The sequence below is a fragment of the Venturia canescens genome, chromosome 6, assembly GCF_019457755.1.
Source record: "Venturia canescens isolate UGA chromosome 6, ASM1945775v1, whole genome shotgun sequence".
NCBI lineage: Eukaryota > Metazoa > Arthropoda > Insecta > Hymenoptera > Ichneumonidae > Venturia > Venturia canescens.
In genome coordinates this window covers 8,230,426-8,252,413 of record NC_057426.1, presented here as the reverse complement: position 1 = coordinate 8,252,413, position 21,988 = coordinate 8,230,426, and the positions used below count along the sequence as shown (strand labels likewise).

The window sequence follows — 21,988 nt, the reverse complement described above, 5'->3', positions numbered from 1 at the left end:
GCGGTATGAATGAGGAAAACTCGCGAGCTCGCGAGACCGGATCATTATTGTTATTGCTGTCATTATTTTACAGCGAGTATTGGCGGCGTGAGAGTGAAATAAAAGAGGCATAAAAGATGGAACGAGTATCTTGCAACGAGATCCTTCGATCAACGATCTTTCGCGTCCTTCAGGCGCAGCCAGTCGAGCCTCGTCCTTCCCCCACCTCCTTCGATTAGATCTCGTCTATCGGATAAATATCAGCGCGTGTCCCCCACTGCTTTCGCGACTCCGATCGTCGTACGTTTCTCTGTGCATGCTCGCGACTGTCGATACTCTCGCGTACCGGGTGTCCCCGGAACGGTCCAACTTTTCGTTCAGTTTCATGCAGTTATTTCACTCATCGAGCGTGAAGGAATATTTTTTCGAATGAGAGTCTGAAAAATTTGGTTAACTCATTCGGTTATTCCACCAAAGAGACACTAAACTTTCTTCCTATATTTTGACAAGAAAATTGAGCAAATAGTTAAACTCGAGTGCGACGAAACTGCACTTTGGAAACTGGAAAAAGTCAGTAAACGCTCAACGAGAAAACTCGCGCACTTCTTCTGATCCCAACGACGCCAATTTCAATATCACGCGTTCAAAACATAGTCGAACTACAACGGAAATACCAATGAACAGCGAGTTTATTTGAAAAAAAAAAAAAAAAAAACGGAAAAAATGAGAATAACGGACATGAGAATGCAGCTCGTTCGGTGTCGCTGAGAAAAAAGACTTTTGCCACATTCCACCGGTGACTATATGCAATGGAGTTGGACTCGGCTGGCGCCAGGGAACCGCTTTGCGTGTGTAACAAGGCATAATGACGCTCCATTACACACTCCTCGTTCACCGAATAGCAATCTGTTGTGTTTCCTCCTTATTGTTTTTTTCTCGTTCCCTGCAAATCGGAGTTTCTTTCTATCGTAAAATCTAATCAGCGATGGACTGCATTATCATCGTCGATGCTGCGCCGGTACCGCGGAGTCTCCATTTTTCATCTCACATTTTCGCGTTTCCCGTCTCCGGATACTTCAATATTTTCGTTATATTCCAACACTTTTTTCATCGCTAACGAGCCTCTTCGATTTATTTTTTTTTCAAATCTGACGTGCAAAAGGTTACGTCGCAGTCAATTGCAGCAGAAGATTTCTCGTGTACGCGGCGGTGCATATTGCTTCCCCGTGAGAAAGCCGGTCCAGTCTCCGCTGATGAATTTTCAATATACATATAAAAATAGTAATAAAAAACAGTAACGAAAAAAGTTCGAAATTTCGAATTTTCGGCCCGTTTCATTAACATCCAAAAAAATGTGATCAGTGAGATTTTTATAAAACGTATGAAAATGTGATGGGCGAGGGAAGACTGTACACTCGCGAACTGACTTTCCGCGACGATTCAAGTGTCAACAGTCGGGAACACAAAAGTTGACGTGCAAATCGTCGAGGGTTTGAGCGTACTTGGAGTTACGTAGAGGCGAGGATGTTATGTTTATTTCATGAATCATGAATTAGCGTGACAGGTGTGGAAATCCCGAGCAATTTTCCATTTAAGTGGGGCGCGAACGGTAGAAAAAAATCCAGGGAGACGAGAGTTTTGTTGATGGGCTGTGATAATTTTACATTACTAATATGTCGAGTTACGCAACAGCTGTTTCTCACGCGTGATGAACGTCGAAACTTGTGCGGACAGTTTGATGATATTTGTGGTGGAAGCGGACGGTGCACGCCGGAATTTTCTCCTCCCAATTCGTATTTTTTCCTCCATTTTGTTAACAACCCCCCTCCCCCTGTCACTCATTCTGTCTCTCTCTATCTTCGTTCTTTCGGTACAGTCTGAGGACTGAATAGGACGCAGGTGCACGAGTCAGAAGCGAGTATCGGTACAACAATGGCGTCATTAGGTTGAACATGTCGCGTGAGTGACGTTTGTCGCTGTCGTCTTACACACCGGTATATTTCGTGATTGCGTATGAGGGATTCAAGTTGAATAAAACATTAGGATGAATCCACATTTCGCTTGTCGGAGAAGCGCGCTTCTAAATGCGGAAAAAATCGTCCAATAACGTCAGAGGGGTTTTTATGATTATTCATTTACCTCTTTAATTAATTCATTTATTTAATGTCGATAAGATTCGGAAATTGAGGAATGTTTTTTGTAAATCATCAAAAGTGTGCCCACGATGGTGTTTGAATCGATGCAAAAACGAATTTGGGAGTTTAAAAGGTCGATGAATCGATCACGCCTTTGCGGTAATGAAACTCTGGAAAGCCCGGCTCTACGAAAACACAAATTTATTCTTTTGTGTAAACAACACACGGAATAAACGCGAGTTTTAGACATGCTCGAGCTGTCCACTGCAATCACCGAGTCACGTTCTATAAATACGACTGCTGCCTACCGTGAGACGCGGCACCAGCAGCAGCATGCCTGGAGAAAATTCTCGACGATGATGAAGAGCGGAGCGAGAGACTCGGTTGCACTTTGACTAAGAGCGAAATGAGCATCGCCTGGAAAGAGGAGAAGGAGAAGGGCCGCGAAGAAACAGAGAGGAAAAGGAGAGAAAAGTAACGGGGGAAAATGAGAAAGGAATTCATACGAAAAGGCCCTGCAAGTTGCAGCGTAAAATACGTTTTTTTTATTGAGATCGCGACCGATTGATTTTCGAGTGTATAGCGAGATTGAAAGTCATTGAAAAATGAACGTGAATGGCTCGTCGTCAACAAAAGAGAGAATTGACGAAATATCGTTGGTCGGATCAACAATTTATTTACGAACGACGAAACCCGAGAAGATAATGAAAACACAAAGTTTTTTCACACCTAGAAGAAGCGTGCATAATAACCGGACGGAACAGAGTAATTTTGCAGAGTCAACGGACATTATTCGCAATTGTTTGAATCTTTCGTATTCTCGAGGATAGAACAAAAATATAATAAATCATTGGTATTTCCAACAAAAGTGGGCTCGAAAAGTTTGCGCATTCGGTCACGTACCGGCTTTCAGAATGGCTCGTCAAAAATCAGGGGCTATTGAAAATCATTGGGGAGTAAATACACGTGCTGAAATAATGCGGTCCGATGAAAGAAGAAGAAGAAGAAGGAAAAATGCACATGCGGCCGCATTCGCTTCTCGCCCGTTCAAACAACTTCGAAGCTATGAAAACGCGCGAAAAATCGATGAGAGTCACTGTCTTTTCACCGGCGATAAAAACACACGTCTTTTTAACGACTTCCGTCGCCTCGCGACTCTCTGTTTTCGCTTATCCACGGACGTACTAGTACACGCGCGAGCGGCTGTACACAGCATCTTTGCCGCGCGACGATACTCCCGTGCTCCAGACAGTCTCGAACGATTACGATCGACCTTCTGTCCAGGAGCACGCCTGGGGAGAGTGAAACGAGGCGCAGACGGTGACTGTATATGCAAAGTGCAAAATATTCTCGATCACATACAGGGAGGCTCGGAGGAATTTTTCGAGGGCAAACCAAAACATTTCGAAAAGGAGTTTAAAAGTGTTTGAAGGTAAAACGAACTCTCGAGAAATCGTTGTTGATAAATGAAATTTGGAAAAATTGATTTATTCGTTCAGTGTCCTTCGAACGTCGGCGATTTCCAGTTTGATATTCTCAATTTTTTATGCAAACGAAGCAGTTGCGGGGAAATTTGAATTTCGTGAGAGCCTCGTACTTCTTGAGCTGAAAATGAGAGTGCAAAAGGTGCGTGATGAATTTGACTTTTCTTCAAATAGTTGAAAATTTGTTTTTTTAAGGTAGTCTGTAGAGAAAATGGGAAGGCAGAGCGTGGTGGACGGAACCACGTAAAAACTCGCGCCAAAATTGAATCGTCAGGACGTCGTGCGCGGGCATCGTAAAGTCAGCGGCGAAACCTGAGTAAAAACGAAAAAAAATGAGCCGGTTGCTCGAATCCGCGAAGCGTGGCGAGATCGAGGGGGACGACGGGAGAGTTTTGTTTGCGGAGGGAAAGAGGGAGGTTGAGTTGCGAAGGTGAGATACCTTTATTGGCAGCAGGACGGAGGGCAAACGAGAAGAAGATGGAGAAAGAGAAAGGGAGAGAGACGGTGCAAGAGTGGAGGGGTTTTCAGACCCCATTTTGTAAGGCAGAAGGGGGCTGGCGGGAAGAACGGGGCCGAAGGAACAAGACAAAGGGATCATTGGGGCCGCAGGTAGGCGAAAGAGAAGCTCGAGAGTCGCTTATGCGTCGACGACGTCCAGGGACAGGAATGAGGAGGAGAAAATAAAGAGAGGCGAAACTTTATAACGTCGGTTTAAGGCTGTGAAGGAACACGCGGTTGATGTACAAGGGAGAATGCTTTAACGCAAAGAAAAAGAAAGGGGAAAAGGTCCCGCGAGTAAAAAGAGAGTGACAAAGAGCGAGAGTGAGGCGGTTCAACGGAGACTGAGAGAGAGCAAGAGATGACCCAGATGTTGCGTCTTCCTCCAGCGCGAAATTTTCGAGCGTAATTCTTCGCGCCAGAATCGGTCAACGCGCTGCTGCACTCCCGCTCGCCTGTCTCACTTTCCAGCGCCTTTGAGCGGGCGCGCGTCAACGAGGATGAATTATTTCGAAAAGGAATTTTCAACAGCGTGAAACGAAGGGCGAATCGACGTTAATTCAAAACTATTTCTCTCCTTATATATTTTTGTATGATTTATTATTTCTTCGAACATATATCCGACGTCGTATGACTTGAGCCTCGTTGGAATGCGGTGCAACTTTCTATCGCGGTTTTCAACAGTCTCCAAACTTTGCGAATCTACTTCAGAGACCATAAATTTATGAGCCTGTAAACCGTTCCGCCGGAAAAAAAAGACGTTTTCTCGTCGCTCTCCAGCAATACGATCTTCTTCGTCGTCTTTATTGTTCGTTTCACATTCGCTCGAATATCCAAACTTTGTCATGAGCCGTCGTTCAATCCCGACTTTCTTTGAAAATGAATGAATCGCAGTTAACTAAAGTGATAAACGAATATCGAATCCCGTCGAAATAGTGACAAACTTTATCGATGTCCGTGGCTCGTGCGCAGAGAGGAAGCGCGAAAAAAATGTCGATTATTGTGAGGATGGCGTTGCGGCGGACGCGACGGCAGGGCGCGGTGGATTGGTCAAGTCACGTGGTACCGTCTGCCGCGAGCGGACAGCATCGTTTTTAGTGATGTATATTTTACTACGTCGTAGTACGAGATGGGCGTGGGTCCTGGAAGATGCCTCGTGCTTTTAAAATGCAAAACTTGAGACAATGAGAGAGAGAGAGAGAGAGAGAGAGAGAGAGAGAGAGAGAGAGAGAGAGAGAGAGAGAGAGAGAGAGAGAGAGAGAGAGAGAGAGAGAGAGAGAGAGAGAGAGAGAGAGAGAGAGAGAGAGAGAGAGAGAGAGAGAGAGAGAGAGAGAGAGTAAGACGAGCGCGCGGAGCAGCGATTGAGTGGGAGGAAATGCAGGGGGCGAGAGAAAAAGAGGGAAGTAAAAAGAGTGGCAATAAACGAGAGAAAGAAGAGACGAAACAAAACGTGCGAGTGAAGAACAAAACGCAAAAAAGGAGGATGCCAAAGGAAGGGAGAAGGACAACGGGAGAGCACGTGATGTCTGGTTTCCCGGCGTCCTTGTCTATCCCTGCGGTGCCGAGTAAACGCGTGCGTGAATAACGCGCGCTTGAGCGCGCGCGAGGCTTGTACACGCTGAAGAAACAAATAGGTACGATATCTTCTTCCTCTTTTAGGCTTTGTTCTTTCCCCTCGCCCCTGCCCCTCGTTCCCTCCTTTCTTTATCTTTTTCTCAGCGAGAGCTTCGTTTTACCTTTGCCCCCAATCTCAGCGCTGGGATCCTTTTTATTTGGGTTTGTTTGCTGAACGACTCAAAACGCGAGGAAATGAGAAAGAGGGAAGGACTGGGGAGGGGGAATGAGGGGATTCGTTAAGGTGAAAAAAATGGATAAAAAAGGTGAATGTTTGATGTTAAAATGACTGAAATCGAAGGAGGAATTTGGAGGAAGCGAGTGGGAGAATTTTTTTTGAATTTTATTCAATCCATGGAGTTTGATCGGATACGTTAGCACCAATAATTTCGACAGGGATGTTCGAGCGTGCGAGGTAGAAAAATAGAGAAAGGTTTTCAAGAAACTCGATCGCGGAAGCCCTTCGAGTTGATTAACGGCCACTAAACCTATTTAGAAGCCACGATAAGCTCAACTAAACGATAGACTTTGAAGAAATTTAACAGCACGGAGGAGGCGAGCGCTGAAAGACACCGAGACAGAGGAGCGAGGGGAATAAAGAGGGAAAGGAGAAAGAGATTGCCCTCGGAGAACCGGCCAACCGTCAAAGCGTGTTTCTTTAGGAGGGGATCCGTGAAAAATAGTCGCGAAAACGGAGCGCGAGGAAGAGAGAGAGAGAGAGAGAGAGAGAGAGAGAGAGAGAGAGAGAGAGAGAGAGAGAGAGAGAGAGAGAGCGAGAGATAAGAGGCAGTTTTCTCTCTTCTCTCGCTCTCTCTCTCTCTCTCTCTCTTTCCCTCATTTTCGGTCCCCTCGTGGAGCTCTCGTGTATGCCGAAGCACCCGAGCACACCGGAAAACGAAGAGGCGAATACACCCAATATTCTCTCTCTTTCTCTCTCCCTCTCTGCTCTTTCCGCTCCTTTACCCTCGGAGGACTTTTGCAATGCCAAGAGACCGACTGGTCGCAGATAAGGACTGAATGAAAGTCCGAACTCTCTTCTCACTGGCTCACACTCCAGAGATCCCTCTGGTGTACCATTCCTTTCTCTCTCTCTCTCTCGCCCTTTCGCTCTTCCTATCTTTGGTGCTTCTCCACAAGAGGAATCTCGAGAATTACTTACACGTGGACTGGAGCGTCCGAGCGCCTTTGTGCTCTCGTTCTTTTGAAGATCCGCAAATCTTTTTTTACTCATTTTTCTTTTCTTTTTTTCAAAATTTCTTCAAATGTTTTCTTGTCGTTTTTTTTTTTTTCAACAGACCGTTACGAAGGCTGTTGTGATGAATTTGCATGGTGATGAGAACGAGAGCTCTCGTGTATTCTCAAAAAAAAGCACGCTCCTAAATATAATTATATTTGAACACTTTATTTTTCGCCTCCTTTCAACCAACATTTCTATTCAACCGAAATCACCTCGACAACAAAACGAAATATTTCATTAACGAAGTAATAATAACCTTCAAAATACAAACATTTGGCAGGATGATTAGATTTTAGTCATTTTTCTTGGCTACATTTACAATGTAACATGATTAAATTTTCTTGAGTTACTTTGAAATTTTCGTACAATGAAAAATCCCGAAATCGAAAATACGAAATGGATCGATAGAGGAGACGAAAACACAATAATTGTTGCAAGCGGCTACAGTCTGCGAATTCAAGAGCCACGTTCGAGAGCCGGTATTTGCAAGAGAGAGAAAGAGAGAGAGAGAAACTCGTTTTATTTTTGATACACCGCGGCGTGAGTTTCACGTGTGGGGCGTTTCGTTCGTTTGTGCGCGCGCGTGTACAACTTACGGTTTTACGAGTGGGAATGAAAATGGGTCGAGGCGTCTGTGCGGCCGAATGTTCACCCGCTCGTGCGTAATAGACAGTGCCCGTTTACACACTGTACGTAAATGAAAAATGCCTCTATTCACGCTCACAGTCTCAACAAAGCCTCGTTCTCGTGTATAGATTAATATCCTCGTTATTCACCGAAGTAGCTTTTTCGAGAAGCAACGGTTATCGCCATTCGGAAAGTTGCGAGAGCCTCCTGACGCGAGTTTCTATTTTTCAAAAGTGCAATTATTTATCGCAATACACTCGACGACGATCAATAAGTTTATCGATATTGAAAACTCCCCAAATCGTGTTAGCGATTCCGCGTCGATATACTCGTATCGAGAGCAATGAAAGTAAAAGCCTCGAAAGTAGAATTTCAAAAAAGTGAAAGATTTCGTCGCAATGCCGGTTCGAGGAACTCCGGAGTGACAATTCAAAAGCACATTTGCCTCGATTCGTGGCTCGTAACGGCTTCGGTATCTTATTAATCCAAATACTAATGAAATTCGTATCGGCTCTTTGAGAGATTCGCGTTTGGTTATTTCGTCGCGATTGCGTAAGGTGGAATACCGAGAATTCTTTTAATGTATTCACGCACGGGGAGGGCGAGCCGAATTCCCTGTTGTTTCTCCGCCCGCTCTTTCGTATTCCCGCTAATGTCGAACGGATGGGTCGAAAGGAGAGAGAAAGAGAAAAAAGGTAAAAAAAAGTTAGTAGGCCATGGCTCCGCAAAATTCATCATCGGGGGGCAGCACCGAGGAGAGCTGGCCTTCGCTGGTCTCTCTCTCTCTCTCTCTCTCTCTCGAGGCGGAGAAACTGGCGCGAAAAAGGAAGGGACGGAGAGAAACACGGTCGCTAGCGTCGCGCGGCAAGGAACAACCGAGGAGGGCCCTGTTCGAGGCAACGTCTTTCTCTCGAGCGAGAGCAAAGCTTCGCGCGCGAAGCAAAGACGAGGAAAGAAAAACCAAGAGGATCAAAAACAAAAAAAAGGAAAGAAAGCCTCGCAGGGGGAGACGGAAGCAGGGAAAAAGGAGGCGAGAGCGAGTGAGAGAGGGCCGACTCCCCGGCGAACGAGAGAGCGAGAGAACCGATCGAGAGAAATGCGTGGGAACCGAAGCATGTGGCTCCGAAAACCGGTCCGCGAAATATTGAGTTACGAGATAGTCCCTCTGCACGTACATACATTTCTTTATCTCCATATACGTGTGTCCCTCTCTTTCGCTACCTCTCGCGTGTGACCACGAGATCAAGATTTTTTACGTCAAACGTGTGTCTCTCCTGATGAAACAAACAAAACGTCTGAGGGCGAGCCTTTCCGAGGGTATTCGAGAGATCGATCGATCGTTATCGATCCCACGCGTGTTTTCCATGTCCCTCCATTCGGCGATCGATTGAGAATCAATTCTATCAGTAACTATAACAATTCTTCTAATTAACCCTCCGTGGTCACACACATTCTAAGATAAACGCGCTGGTCACAACCGGGGTCGGAATGACCCCAGCCATGTTCAAACGCGTGCCGCGTTGCCGGTATCGTTCCCAACGACAAATAAAAATTCAGGATATCAGTTCGAACCCTTCCGAATAAGAATACCATGGGAAAAAATGTTTATCCGATTTTCAAAATGGCGAAAAAAAATCAGCAACGAGCCCACGAAAAATCATTTTTTACTAAAAATATTATAACTCTGGCAACGGTTTAAACAGCCTCACCGAGCGCCAATAACTTGTAAATTCTGTGTTAAAATTGCGATCGGATTTTGACCCCTGGTGACCACGGAGGGTTGAGGATAAAAATAAAACATCAATTTCAAAGACTATAAATGATACTTTCGTTTTCAGAGGAAGAAAAAGAGAGCCGTCGAAGAGAAGCAATACAGAAACAAAGCTCACTTATAAACGAACGTGAGCGACGAGAAATATCGAGCTACCGGTGTGCAAGGATGATCGACGAGAGCTTCAAAATTGCAGGTTTGTTAACGAGCTCGTGCGATATCACTGGATATGCCGTGAACGTTTCACCTCGCGCATCGCTATAATTTGTATAGACCAAGTCCGTCTATAGACGCATAAATGCCACAACGTTCAATCGTACAAGGATTTAACATGGTCGAGACTCAAGTTTGATAGAAGGCGCGCAGAGGGCGGAGAACTTGTTGTAGCGTAGCTGCTTCGTAGCGGTTTTGCATCGACATAGAAACTCTAACGTCAGTATAGTTCGAGCGATCTTCGAAGCTCTCTTCGAGCACGGTAAAGAGTTGATGAAATTTCTGGAGTTGCGATTCCGCGGAGCCGGCTTATTAGGATCCGGGCAATCGCCGGTCAGCTCGATTCCAACGATTTTAACGGCGAATTAAATTTCATGAGCGATCGAATTCGAGCTTATTTCTCTTCCGCGTCAGAGCCCTGCAGGTGAATCCAAGTCGCGAAGGAAACACGATAAATTACAACTTCCTGAAATAAAACAATGAAAGTCTCTTTTTAAAAGACAATCAATAACGACGAAACGCAAAAACGATTAATGACTGACGTCAGGAATGATGAACCGAACAACGTTACCGTTGAAATCCTCCTTCCAAAATCATGTTCCCACGAAGCATATCGATTAGGAACGAAAAAATATTTATTCCCGGCCGAAAACGCGGCGAACAACCTCCTCGGAAACGGAGCCACGAGAAATGGGTCGGAGCAGGGCTCTCGTGGGGCGACGGTACCCGCGTAGTACCTCGCTCGTTTCGTCCCCGCGTATCACGAAACGCAGGAGTGATTAAGGCGACGAGCATCGGTGCGACGAGTGTGTACGAGCGTTTCTTTTACTGGCTTTCCGTCCTCCCTCATCTCTCCCTCTCGCTTTTTGTGTACAGTTTATTAACGACGCTCTCCGGTGCACACATGCGAATCGCGAGGATATTCAGATGGGCGTTCGCGTACGTGTGCGCGTGCATAAAGACAACATTCGCGATTTCCTGTCGACGGGAGGACCGCCGGAGGTGGACGGTAGCGCGTGTTGCGAATTCGAGAGACGTGACACGAATTATGAAAGCAACCTCGAAGAACACACACGCGATGAGAACAAATCGCCGTGGCGCGCTCGCGAACCGCGAACCCCTTTGAGCAATGACATATAAAGTTACTCGAGTATGTCCAGCCGATTTACGACCTTCCGAAACTTCTCGAACACTCGGAATATAATAATAATAATATTTATTTGTTTAAGATCGTAGACCTATTACAAATTATCTGTTTTACAGGCTACGTTTTACAGATATAATTTTATGATTTATCTTACTGACTAAGTATAAAAGCTCGATTTTTGCAGCTTAAAGTTATGAAGGCGTATATATTTTTTATGAACTCTGTGGGAAGTATCTCTAAACCTGCAGGGTAATCGAAGTAAATATTAGTTAAATATTTATCCCGTTGTGGTTTATGTAATTTACATTCATTTAGAATATGTCTTACAGATTCATTAGCCTTTTCATCACAGAGTAAACAAATATCTTCTCCAGAAAAACTATATCTAAAATTTTTAAATTTGAACGAAAAGAAATGTTTGCCTGCTAGCCTGCATTGAGCCATGACTCTCTTGTGGGCTAAAGGAATGTGTTGTAGCAAATAATTTTCACATGCTAGTACATTGAGTTGTTTGATTTTTTTATAATCCAAACTATAGGATGATAGCATAACTTTTACAGCGTCGGCACGAAATCTTACGCTACTCATTACTTCCATTGCAATGGGGATAGCCTTCTTAAGAGTGTCTGGCTTCATATCGTTAAGAATATGATCTAAATGGAATTCTTCTAACATCGATTTCAAGGTGGTGAACCAATTGTATCTTTTGACGTTTTCTTCTGATAGATCTAATGCTATTAGTTTATCTAGGCTGATTCTCGGATAACGGTTTGCGGGCATTTTGAGGATTCTTACAAGATAACCAAGTGCTCTTTTAATAATGAGTAATTCTAATGGGTATCTACCTGTTTCAATTCTGACCATGTACTTCGGAGTGGTAGGAGATATTGCGAGAAGGGACTTAAAGAAGCGTTGTTGTATTATTTCAATGTGATTGGTGTAATTTAGCCCCCAAATCCCTGCACCATAGAGTAATGTTGATTCGACAACTGCTTTGAATATTTTAATATTCGCTTCCCAACTATTCATGCGCGTGGCTATCATTGGAGACCAAACACTGCCGATTGCAAGTTGTGCTCTTGAAACGAAGTGCGATGCAGCCATATTGAAGAGTCCTGAGCGAGAGAAAGGGACACCCAGATAGACATACGATTTGACAATTTCTAATTGTTCATTTTTGTACCTGAAGGGCCGTGATTTTCGAATTCTTCCTGCTTTTTGGCATATCATGATTTTCGTTTTCGAGGTATTAACCACTAATTCGTTATCGTCACAGTATGCTTCGAGTATGTTTAATTTGTTTTGTAAGCCTATCGCGTCCTCCGCGGTTATAATGAGGTCATCTGCAAATAATAATAGTTCCATATTCTGTTTAGTTTTTCTACATCCTTTCTCTATGAAGAAATCCTCTATATCCGCTAGTAATAGTGAGAATAGGATCGGGCTGGCCGGGTCCCCCTGTAGCACCCCTTGTGTGGTTTCTATTTCTCTAGTTCTGTTACATCCATTAATTCTTACCTGAAATCGAGCACTTTCATAATAGTTTTGTAATACTGTCACCATTTGTGTTGAGACACCTAATTTTAGTAATTTTTTCCACAACACTGTATGCGTTACTGAGTCGAAGGCTCTCTTGAAATCTATAAAAGCTAACCATATTTTCCCTCTTGGTTTGCTCACTGCTGTACTTATTTTTGTGTTCAAAGTAAATAAATTATCCTCGCAGGAACGTTTTTCTCTGAATCCTGTTTGTGCTTCAGGGATTATATTATTCTGTTCTGCCCATTGGTTTAGTCTGTTAGCCAAGATTGTTGTGAATATTTTTGCAAGCGTGTTTGCAAGTGTTATGCCTCTGTAATTCATTGGATCATGGATATCGCCTTTTTTGTAAAACATTATAACCTCTGAGTTACCCCAATCCCTCGGTATTACTCCCGTAGAAAGCGTTCTATTAAATAAGTGTATAATATAATCTCTCCATTTGGGCGGCATAGCCTTGTAAAAGAAACTCGGAATTCCATTCGGCCCTGGTGCTTTATTCGCTTTTAACTTTTTAATATTTACCAACAATTCGTCTGTTGTGATTGGATTATCTAGTACTGCATTCCTGGCTCTCCGTGGAATTTCCAGATTTTCTTCTCGGTTCGGCAGTATTGACCGATAGAAAGTTTCCCACTCCTCACATGATATTGGACACTTGTTTATTTTCCTTTTTCGAAATCTGTTAACGACACCCCAGAAATTCTTTGCATTTTTTACATTTGAGACTGCTTTTGTGACCGATTCAAAGTATTGTTTTTTAGTTATTTTTACAAGTTTGATATATGTTTTCCGTTGTTCTTTAAATTGTATTTCACTACCTATCGTTTTATTCTTTATCCAGACTTTATAGAGCTTTCTAATTTCCTTTTTTGTTTCTCTACATTTTTTGTTAAACCATGGCTTATCTTTTCTTCTTATTAGAGCTGCCTTTGTCATTTTCCTGACCATTTCTAGTTCAATGGCACTGCTACGGATCGCGGTTGTAATGTGACGGCTTACTTCATCCGGGTTCTCGCTATATACTATTAATTTCTTATTCATGTTCTCCCAGAAATCTTCATGTTTTTCAGGTTCCCATTTTAGAATTGGGTTAATCATGTTTATACTATTTTGTTCATTCGGTGTGTTGGGTGTTGACACGTCTAGCCATACCTTAATTGGGAGGTGGTCAGAATTGCCTATATTCAATACTGCGAAGTCATTAATCCACTCTATGCAAGCCACATTAATCCAAACCATGTCTAACACACTACTACCTCTCCCAATAAATGTAATATTCCCGTTTGGGTCTGCTTGCGTTCGTCCGTTAAGTGTAAAAAGTCCCAGTCCAACGAGGTTATCTACGAGAATCGAGCCATTATGATTATTATACTTATCACATGACTTCCTTTTGTGTGATATTTTAGACGAATATACTATGTTTTCATCTATTTGATTGTTCAGTCCGATACGACCATTAAAGTCACCACCGAGAATTATTGGGATGTCGTGAATCTCCATAAGATCTTGAATGTAATTTGTTAACATTGTTAATCTTTCATTATAATGATGTTCTCTTATATATACCGTAATTACTATTACCTCAAGTGCATTAATAGTACATTTTATCGCTATCCATATGTTACTTATATTTAGTACTGTGTAACTTGAGACTAATTTTTGGTTAAGTAAGATACATAACCCCCCACTGGCTCTACCTGCTGAATAGTCTTTAGATGCCGGACTAGTTATAATGTCATGCACATTGAAAAAAGAATTCGACATGGCGATTGAATCATCCAGTCTCCATGTTTCAGTCAACCCTATAATTGCGCAATATTCAACATCTTTTTCAAATTCGTCTACTGTTAGTTCGAAAAGATTTTTTAACCCGTGCACATTCCAAAACATGATACTCTGTTTCATAGAAGCTTCTCTTGTTTGTGTTAACCTCAAGTTCTCATTTTTATTATGATTATTACCCTCTCTCACTGCCGGATTGGTGTCGGTTAGTTGATGTTCTTTGTCGTCTTGTGTCAGGTTGTGTTGTTGTGCCATCTCATTACCGTCAGTTGTTGTTTCCACGCTCATTCTTTCATTGCAGACGTCGATTCTGTTATGGGTTTCCCTCCGCCAGATGTCAGTGTCGTAAATTCCTTCGTTCCCTTTATCCGTGTCATTAGGAACGCTGTTGTTCGTTTGTTGTTCGGTTACGGGTAGATGGCGCATTGCGCGATGATGGTGATTTTGGGTGCTGTGCGTCTTCCACAAGACCGTCATACTTCCATATATAATTTTTGCCATCAATTTGAAGTTTTTTGTAACCGATTTTGATTTGTCGCCCATTACTTTCCTCCGTTCGAGCAATAGCTATAATATTGTTCTGAATTTGGCGTTCTCGCGGCGTACGGTCATGTGTGATGTAATATGGCGAGTCTTTCAAGCGATTCCTGTTGTCCATAACCCTCTTTTTATCATTTGCTTCTTCCAGTTTAGCTAAAGTAATCCCGGAGTTCCCGTCTTTTCCTCTTTTCCCAATATGGTATGCCTCCCTGATTTTTACTCTCACCTGTAGTATTCTTTCAAGAAACTCCTCTACGCTACCTTTGGTATCGTAGGGCTCGAGCTTGAGTCCATGAATGACGATGTTCATTTTTCGATCTCCCCTGTCTCTTGCTTCTTCTTTTTCCTCGAGGTAGTGAATTTTTTCTTGTAGAACATTTTTTTCCTCCTCCCATTGTTGATGGTGTTTTGTAAGATCGTCTTCGATTCTATTGATGCGATCCCATGCTTCTTTCGCCTTTATGCTGTCCTCAGTCAGTTTCGTAACCATGTCTGTCAGATTCTCCAGTTTATCAAGGATTCTGCTTAGATCCTGTGAATTTTGTTGTTCTTCGCTCGAAGTGTTTAACCCTTCTCCTCCACTTTTGGTTTGAGATTGAGTTTTTCTCTTAATTATATCCGTGATTTTCTGGGTGGATTGGTTTTTTTTCCCAAGTCCTTGTTTCGTTTCTAAATTCTTACCCGCCATAATCGTCAGTTTTGTTTCACTTGCAACTCAGATACGCGCGGTCTAACCTCACTTTTTACTATCTTTCTGTTTAGCTTAAAGGTTATATTAGACTAACGATCTTTTCTAACATTTAGTGATTGTACTGTTTATTTCTGAATTGATGTTTATTTTAGGCACTTTTTAACAAGTTTGTCACAGAAAATCAACGAAATTTTACGGAAATTCACAGGAGCTTGCTAGAGTACGTCTACTCGCATCAAAATCCAAGATGGCCTCAACACTCGGAATATATTATTCTTTATTTTTCATAAGACGCTCCAAGTCCTCTCGTCCCCCCTCGGGTGGCTCGCGAGCGAACCGTTTCGATCGAATAAAATCGGCGGATTTTTCCCGAATTTCCAATCATTTTTGGGCATGCGACTGGAGGCTTTTTGTGGACGTGAATTTCCGAAGGTTTTCAAAACGAAAATATGAAGGAGCCAGAAAAATATTTGCTTTTGTGATAAAACGATGCAATTTTCGGTCGCTTCATGTTTTCAAGCACAATTTTCAAACCCTCGTTGTTTGCTCCTCTCGCGTGCGCGCAGTAACTCTCGATGAATCTGCTGTCGAGTAGTTCACGATGAAGAGACTTTTCTATAAGTACAAACTAAGAAACGAACCATCAACTATGTGATCAGCGGTGTCGATGAACAAGCGAATGAGCGAAACCGTCGATTGGCATCATCACTCGATCGATCTCCGGCGTTCTCGAACTCGGTTATTTTCCACGAAGACGGTGCGCCTGGTATACGTACTTGAGATTTATTTATCACGTATTCAGTAGCGCACCGTTCGGCCAGCGCGATCCAACTTTCATTTTCGCCGTTCAATAATCAAATTTCATTGACACGTCAGCCAGGAAGAACTCGTCCAATGAAATTTCGTGCACGCAAATTTAACGAGTTTGCGAATGATTTAATTGTGCGATGGACAACACGGGAGGGGGCACGGGATGCGCGAACGTCCCCAAAAGGCGATGGAATTTCAATAATTTTTATCCATTTTTTTCTTCATCCTCGTTACGTAATTCGCGACTGCAACGATGCGTACTTCGAGAACATTGTTACGCGCATCGTTACAATCCGTATGGATAATTCAACAATAAAAAAAGGAAATGACAATGAAAAGCAATAAAATGCGATGAAACAAGCACAAAGAACAACCCCGAAGGGCGCTATAATCAGAGATAAGTGTGCAATTTAATCGTGCGACAATTCATGTTATTATACGCGATACCAGACGAAATTAAAAGTATCTTTTTCTTTTTTCAATCGCGCTGAATCAAAGTACATTGAAACGGTGATTCGACATGCATAATTTTGTACACCTGGAAACAGCTAATTACGTATAAACAAAACGATAAAAATACGAAGCGTATGCGATCGTTGAATGTTATTATTACGAGTATCCGGTTATGATGCGTGACATATTTTGTGTTACATTGTAACTGCAGCAAGCGTTTTAATACAGAATTATAATACGCGGAGAAAATGACTGGTTGCATCGAGCCCCGGTGAGAACTTCGAATACCCGAGGGAATTTTTTGCCTCGATTCCCCGAAATCCGGTGAGTTGCGCGTACGCAATTCGTTTTTTATACTTCGAACGTTAATATTTGTGGGGGGGAATTCGTGAAACTCGGTACGAGGGTGCAGCATAAAAAGAGCCAATTGTACGCATGTCAACCCGTGTACCAAACAAATATTTCACCGCATTGCATCACAAATAATGCTCGTATAAGATGATCAAGATTTAGCGAAGAAAGTGCTGAATTCGAGGCAGTATCTCAATCGCGATAAAACTTGGAATGCGCTCTCGTTGAAAATTTCGTTCGGTCTTTATCGACGAACAATCTTTGCTCGAATTGGGATCGACTGACACGGCTGATTGACCGATCGACTTCGCGACGGGGCAAAAAAAACATTGAAAAAAAAACACTCAAAACATGAAAAAACTCAAATTACTCGAAATTATTATTCGAATTTGCAACGAATTTGAACTCGAAATGACGATTATATTCGATGAAGATCGTTCGGTATTACATCCGAGAGAAAATGATGCGAAAATAATGAAAATGAGGATTTTATTCAAAGAGCACTGACCTTGGAGAGTTTCTCGCCCTCGTGATGCGGCAAAAGTGTCCTGAGCGATTGAAAACCAGCGTTGATGCTCTGCATGCGTCTCCTCTCGTTGCTGTTGGCGATTTCTCGCCTCATCCTCTTCTCCTGCTCCATGTGGCTTCGGGGCGTGACTCTGGCAACGCCACCGTTTTGTCGGCTCAAACGGCAATTAGGACCGATCGTAACCTCGCTATCCTCACTTATCACCCTTACGATTTCGTGTTTCGTATTGTTATCGTCTCGCAAAGTACCGCTGCTACTGTCACCGCTGCTGTTGTTGTCGACAATGAGCTCGGAAACCAGTAATTCTTGTGTATCGGTTACCTCGGCCAACACGATACTACCTGCGACCGAGTTCTCGTCGATCGTCTCGCCACCACTGTACAGAACAACACAAATACCCAAAATCATCGTCAGTTCATCCTTCTTCCGGCCGGACCAATTCACACTCGCTAACACGCTTTTATCTACACATTATCAACTCAACGTATCCCTTTCGCATGACCATATTATTTGGTGGTTTCCTAACCTCTGGGAAGTCGCTGTTATATGGGAAAAGCTTCTGCTTCTGCCATTTTTCCAACTTGTATCGTTAATCCTTCATTTTTATCTTGGCTATGGATCTCTGCATTTTTTCCTGTCTCTGAGACAGCTTGTATCAGGAATTTATAATTATTTAGTATATGAATTATTGAATAGAAATGTAGTGAAGATGGAATCTCCATAAGCTCCGAGATTTCGCCAATCGCATGCACTTTTACTTTACTGTCATTTAACCCTACACCTCATGTGCCTTTTTTCATACCCTCAACCTCTTGACCGGGGTTTGAACGCACCCCACTCTTTTTCTGCTTATAAATCCGGTCCTACGATGCTAAACTGACTTTATCCTACACCATTTTCTTCGTTTTTTTATAACGAAAAGAATGATGTACGATAAAACTAATTTCAATTGAATTTATATATAAAAAAATCCGTCGATAATCAGTCGATAATGTCGCTTGTTAGGACGGGAGCGTGGTTTGAAGTTCGCGTGGGGTGTGCTCACACCCCAGTCATGCGTTCTAGGGTTAAAATGAGTTATTTGTAGAATATTCGGGTTATCGTGAAAGAAATACCTCAAACATCCACCGCGATGGGGGAAAAAAACTTAAATTTCTACGAAGAGTGTAAGAATTTCGTTGATTCATCAACTTTTATTAAAAATGAGCTTCGCCATAAGTTTTTGTTGACAGTTATCGCCCTACTGCGATCAGATCATCGGTTGTTTTCTTGTCAGTCGAAAGACAAAAAAAATGATTTGCAGGTGAATCGATATACGGGACGGAGAAAAGTTTCAAAGAAACGCGGTCACCATTCGACGTTCGAGATTCGATGCGTGGATGCGGTTGATTATTTTCGTCTCGTGGATTGCCTGGGTTTTCGTGAATGGGGGCTCGCGAGGCGGAAGAGATTTTCTCGGAGTAGAAACAGCGGAGCGCGCGCGGGAAGCTTTTACTTGAGAATTCACTTAGGTTCGATGCATTTAGGAGAACGAAAATAAAAGAAACTGATGAAAACGCGGGCGGCAGGTTCCATTACGTAAAAAGGGAGAAGCGACGATGAGAGAGGAACGCGAACGACGCGCGAAGTGAGATAGCGCCGAAGGTGAAGCAGCTCCGCTCCGGGAGAGAGGAGAAGTTGCGGATATTTGATTTATGGATGGATAAGAGGGCGTGCAAGTACGTTGATACAAGGGAAGAACATTGGTGGTGTCGCGGTGCAGATAAAATGGAAGAAAGGGGCAGAAAAAGAGGGACGGAATGGAAAAGAAAAAAGAAAAGAAAAAGAAAAATGGAAAAAACCGGTGACCGGTCTTATCGCAAGGGCCACGAGAGTACGTAGAGCTTTTAAGGGAATTGCAATTCGTGTTAAGGGTGCACGAAGGCAGATAAAATAGTATAAGAAAGAAGACAGCGAAGAAAGGGTGAAAAAGAAGAATAAAAGCGAATTCCCTCTGTCTGGTCGGACGTCACCTTATCGGACGTCGGGAGGAAATTCCTTTCGACCACTCCTTCGTATTATTTTCTTACTCGATCGAGCGAGTCAAGAAGGAAATACGATGCAACTAAATTCTTATCCTCGAGTCCATATAAGCAGGGCGGAGAACTTTTCTACGTCTTCGGTGAATAGCGAGCAAAAAGAATTTCCCGGACTTCAATATACTTTTGAAACGCTCCCCTGTGATAAAACAACTCGCAATTCTCGCACCTCGAGCCCTCAGAATTCAATATTCAGGAGCTGCTGAATCTTCTCTCTCGACTCGCGCTCTCGAGGCCCCTTTTTTCCAAATTTTGTTCTCGCAGTAGAGCCCAATTTTATTCGTTTTCACGTAAACCGCTGCAGACAGAACAACGAGCACGATTCGATCCCTTTTTTCACTAGAAAAAAGTCCACGATCGCGAACGAAGAAAATCGATCGACGCCGTGTGCGTTTACGCGGCACCGTCAATGAAACCTGATAATCGGTCATTCGCGTTTGTGGTCTGCTGCTGCGAAGAGCGAGAAGAGGAAAGTGTACGAGTGCGTGGTTTGCAAGCTGCATATAGACGCGCGGTGACAGGAAACGACGAAATTCCAGTAGCAACCGGAGAGGATACGTGCAATAAAACGGCTGCTGGTTTTCTCGCTCGGCTCTCGATGAGCTGCTGGACGCATGGCAGGCAGGCAAGCCAAATAGTATGAATGACGCTGAATAAAAATGAGAGTGAAACAATATCGATGAATAAAGGATCAATAAAATTGAACCCCTCAAACGAGTAGCCAAAAATTCGGAAATAAGTCTTGTCAGCCTGAAAATATTTTGGTTTTAATTTCGATCTCAAGATTTGCCGACCCTCCAGGATGGAACGAGCATTCATTAATTTATCAGTGAAAATGAAAAAAAAAAATGTATTCTTCAGCCTCGGTGCCGAGGCGGGGAGAAAGAACGGGGGAGCAGAGAAAGTAAATGAAGCGCGCGAAAGCCGGTGAGTCCAGTGACCAAATACACGGGAGCGTAGTTGAATTTCGCTTACGCAACAGAAACGAGTGGTGGCTACTTGATCGTGGGAATAAGTTCCGAGATTGCAGGTTCTCTGCTTATTTGATGATTTATTTACGTTTTTTATTCCCTCTTGTCTCACGGCCTTTTGTCAGTAATTAAACGAACGATTTCCATTGAATTGTCCATTGAAACAATTCGTGAACTGGAACATTGTTTGAGGAAAAGAATAAAAACAAAGAGAGAAAAATAAAAAGGCGTGACTCGGTGTCGCGTTATAAACCGCGTTAGAAATCGTCGCTCGCGGGGAACGATTATAAAGAAGTTAATCGAGAGTCGTTAAGAATTTAGTACGGTTTGGAATAAAGCAATAGAAATGTGATCGGGTATATACGTCGAAGGGGCTTATTGTACGCGATTAACGGGAGTGCAGCAGCAACGAGAGCGATAGGCGAGGAAGGCGCGCGCGGTTCTCATTCATGAAAACGTCGGTTTACTATCGAGGCAGCCAAGTGGGTGGGAGTCTATACGCACGCCGAGAAATATCCATGGAGCTACGTGTGTACGTCGCTCGTTTTTGCACGGGCACATATACGTTGGGGCGATACACAAACGGCGCGTATGCGAGCGGAGACCGCTCGATCGCGTGCATTACGGAAAATTGTGGCTCTCGATTATGTGTGTACGGTGGAGAAATAAAAAACGACGGCGGAGAGAAAAAGAGAGGGAGAGATGCGAGCGGAGAGGAGGAAACCCGATGCGTATGCGTCGAGGAATTACGAGAATGACGTGTGACGCGGTGAACTTTGCGCGGGCGTGTGAACGAACGAACGGAAAAACGCGCCGGATCTACGGGGTGTCCGATTAATCGAATGGAAGCTTTCATATGCGACGAAATCGCGAGTTGGACGATATGTTGATTGCTCGATTCTCATCGGTACCGGTTCAACGATCGTTTTTCGAAGCTTCGATTTCCTTTGGGATAAAAGTAGGCGGCACGTTCCGGCAAAAATGCGCGGGAGCAGGCATCTTCTCATAAAGCCATCAATTTCCTCGTCAAATGGACCGGATTCCGCGGCGATGTTAGCTACCTCGTTGGGGGTTAAAAGGGAAGAGAATTCTTCAAATTCCACGGCAGATTCAACTGCTTTTATTCCCTCGTCACTTTTAATGCGCATCGCATTTTTCTAGCCGATCGTAACAATGGAAAAGTCAAGGAAAGAGATCGAAGGTAGACTGAAAATAGCGTTATTCCGTTTTGTGTCAACCTCGTAAATAGCAAACTCGCAATCACAGTAACGCACATTGTTCTATCGCCTCGCGATGATGCATGCTCGTGTGTTACAGTAGAGTGCTTGGGATTCCCATTGTCCGAGAATAAAAGCATATCGTAAGTGCGTACATATGTACGATTTGTTGTTTACGTAACACCAATGCAAAATGGCGTGAGCCGTCGCTCTCGTGAGCATTTTTCGTACTCCACACACATCCCCCCCCCCGCCCCATGCCCATCTCGCCCTTCGATCTTTCGTGTTTTGATAAAAAAAAGACCTCTCAATCGCTGCG

General features: G+C 43.4%; 1 protein-coding gene across 1 annotated transcript in view; it reads right to left on the bottom strand.

Annotated features, from left to right (window-relative positions):
- crp (cropped) overlaps positions 1-21,988 on the bottom strand; it is a 142,302-nt gene that overhangs the window by 99,431 nt on the left and 20,883 nt on the right. Inside the window, exon 2 of the mRNA XM_043420885.1 lies at positions 17,383-17,779. Within this exon, the coding sequence (XP_043276820.1) occupies positions 17,383-17,779 (397 nt within the window). The remainder of the gene's footprint in view (positions 1-17,382; positions 17,780-21,988) is intronic.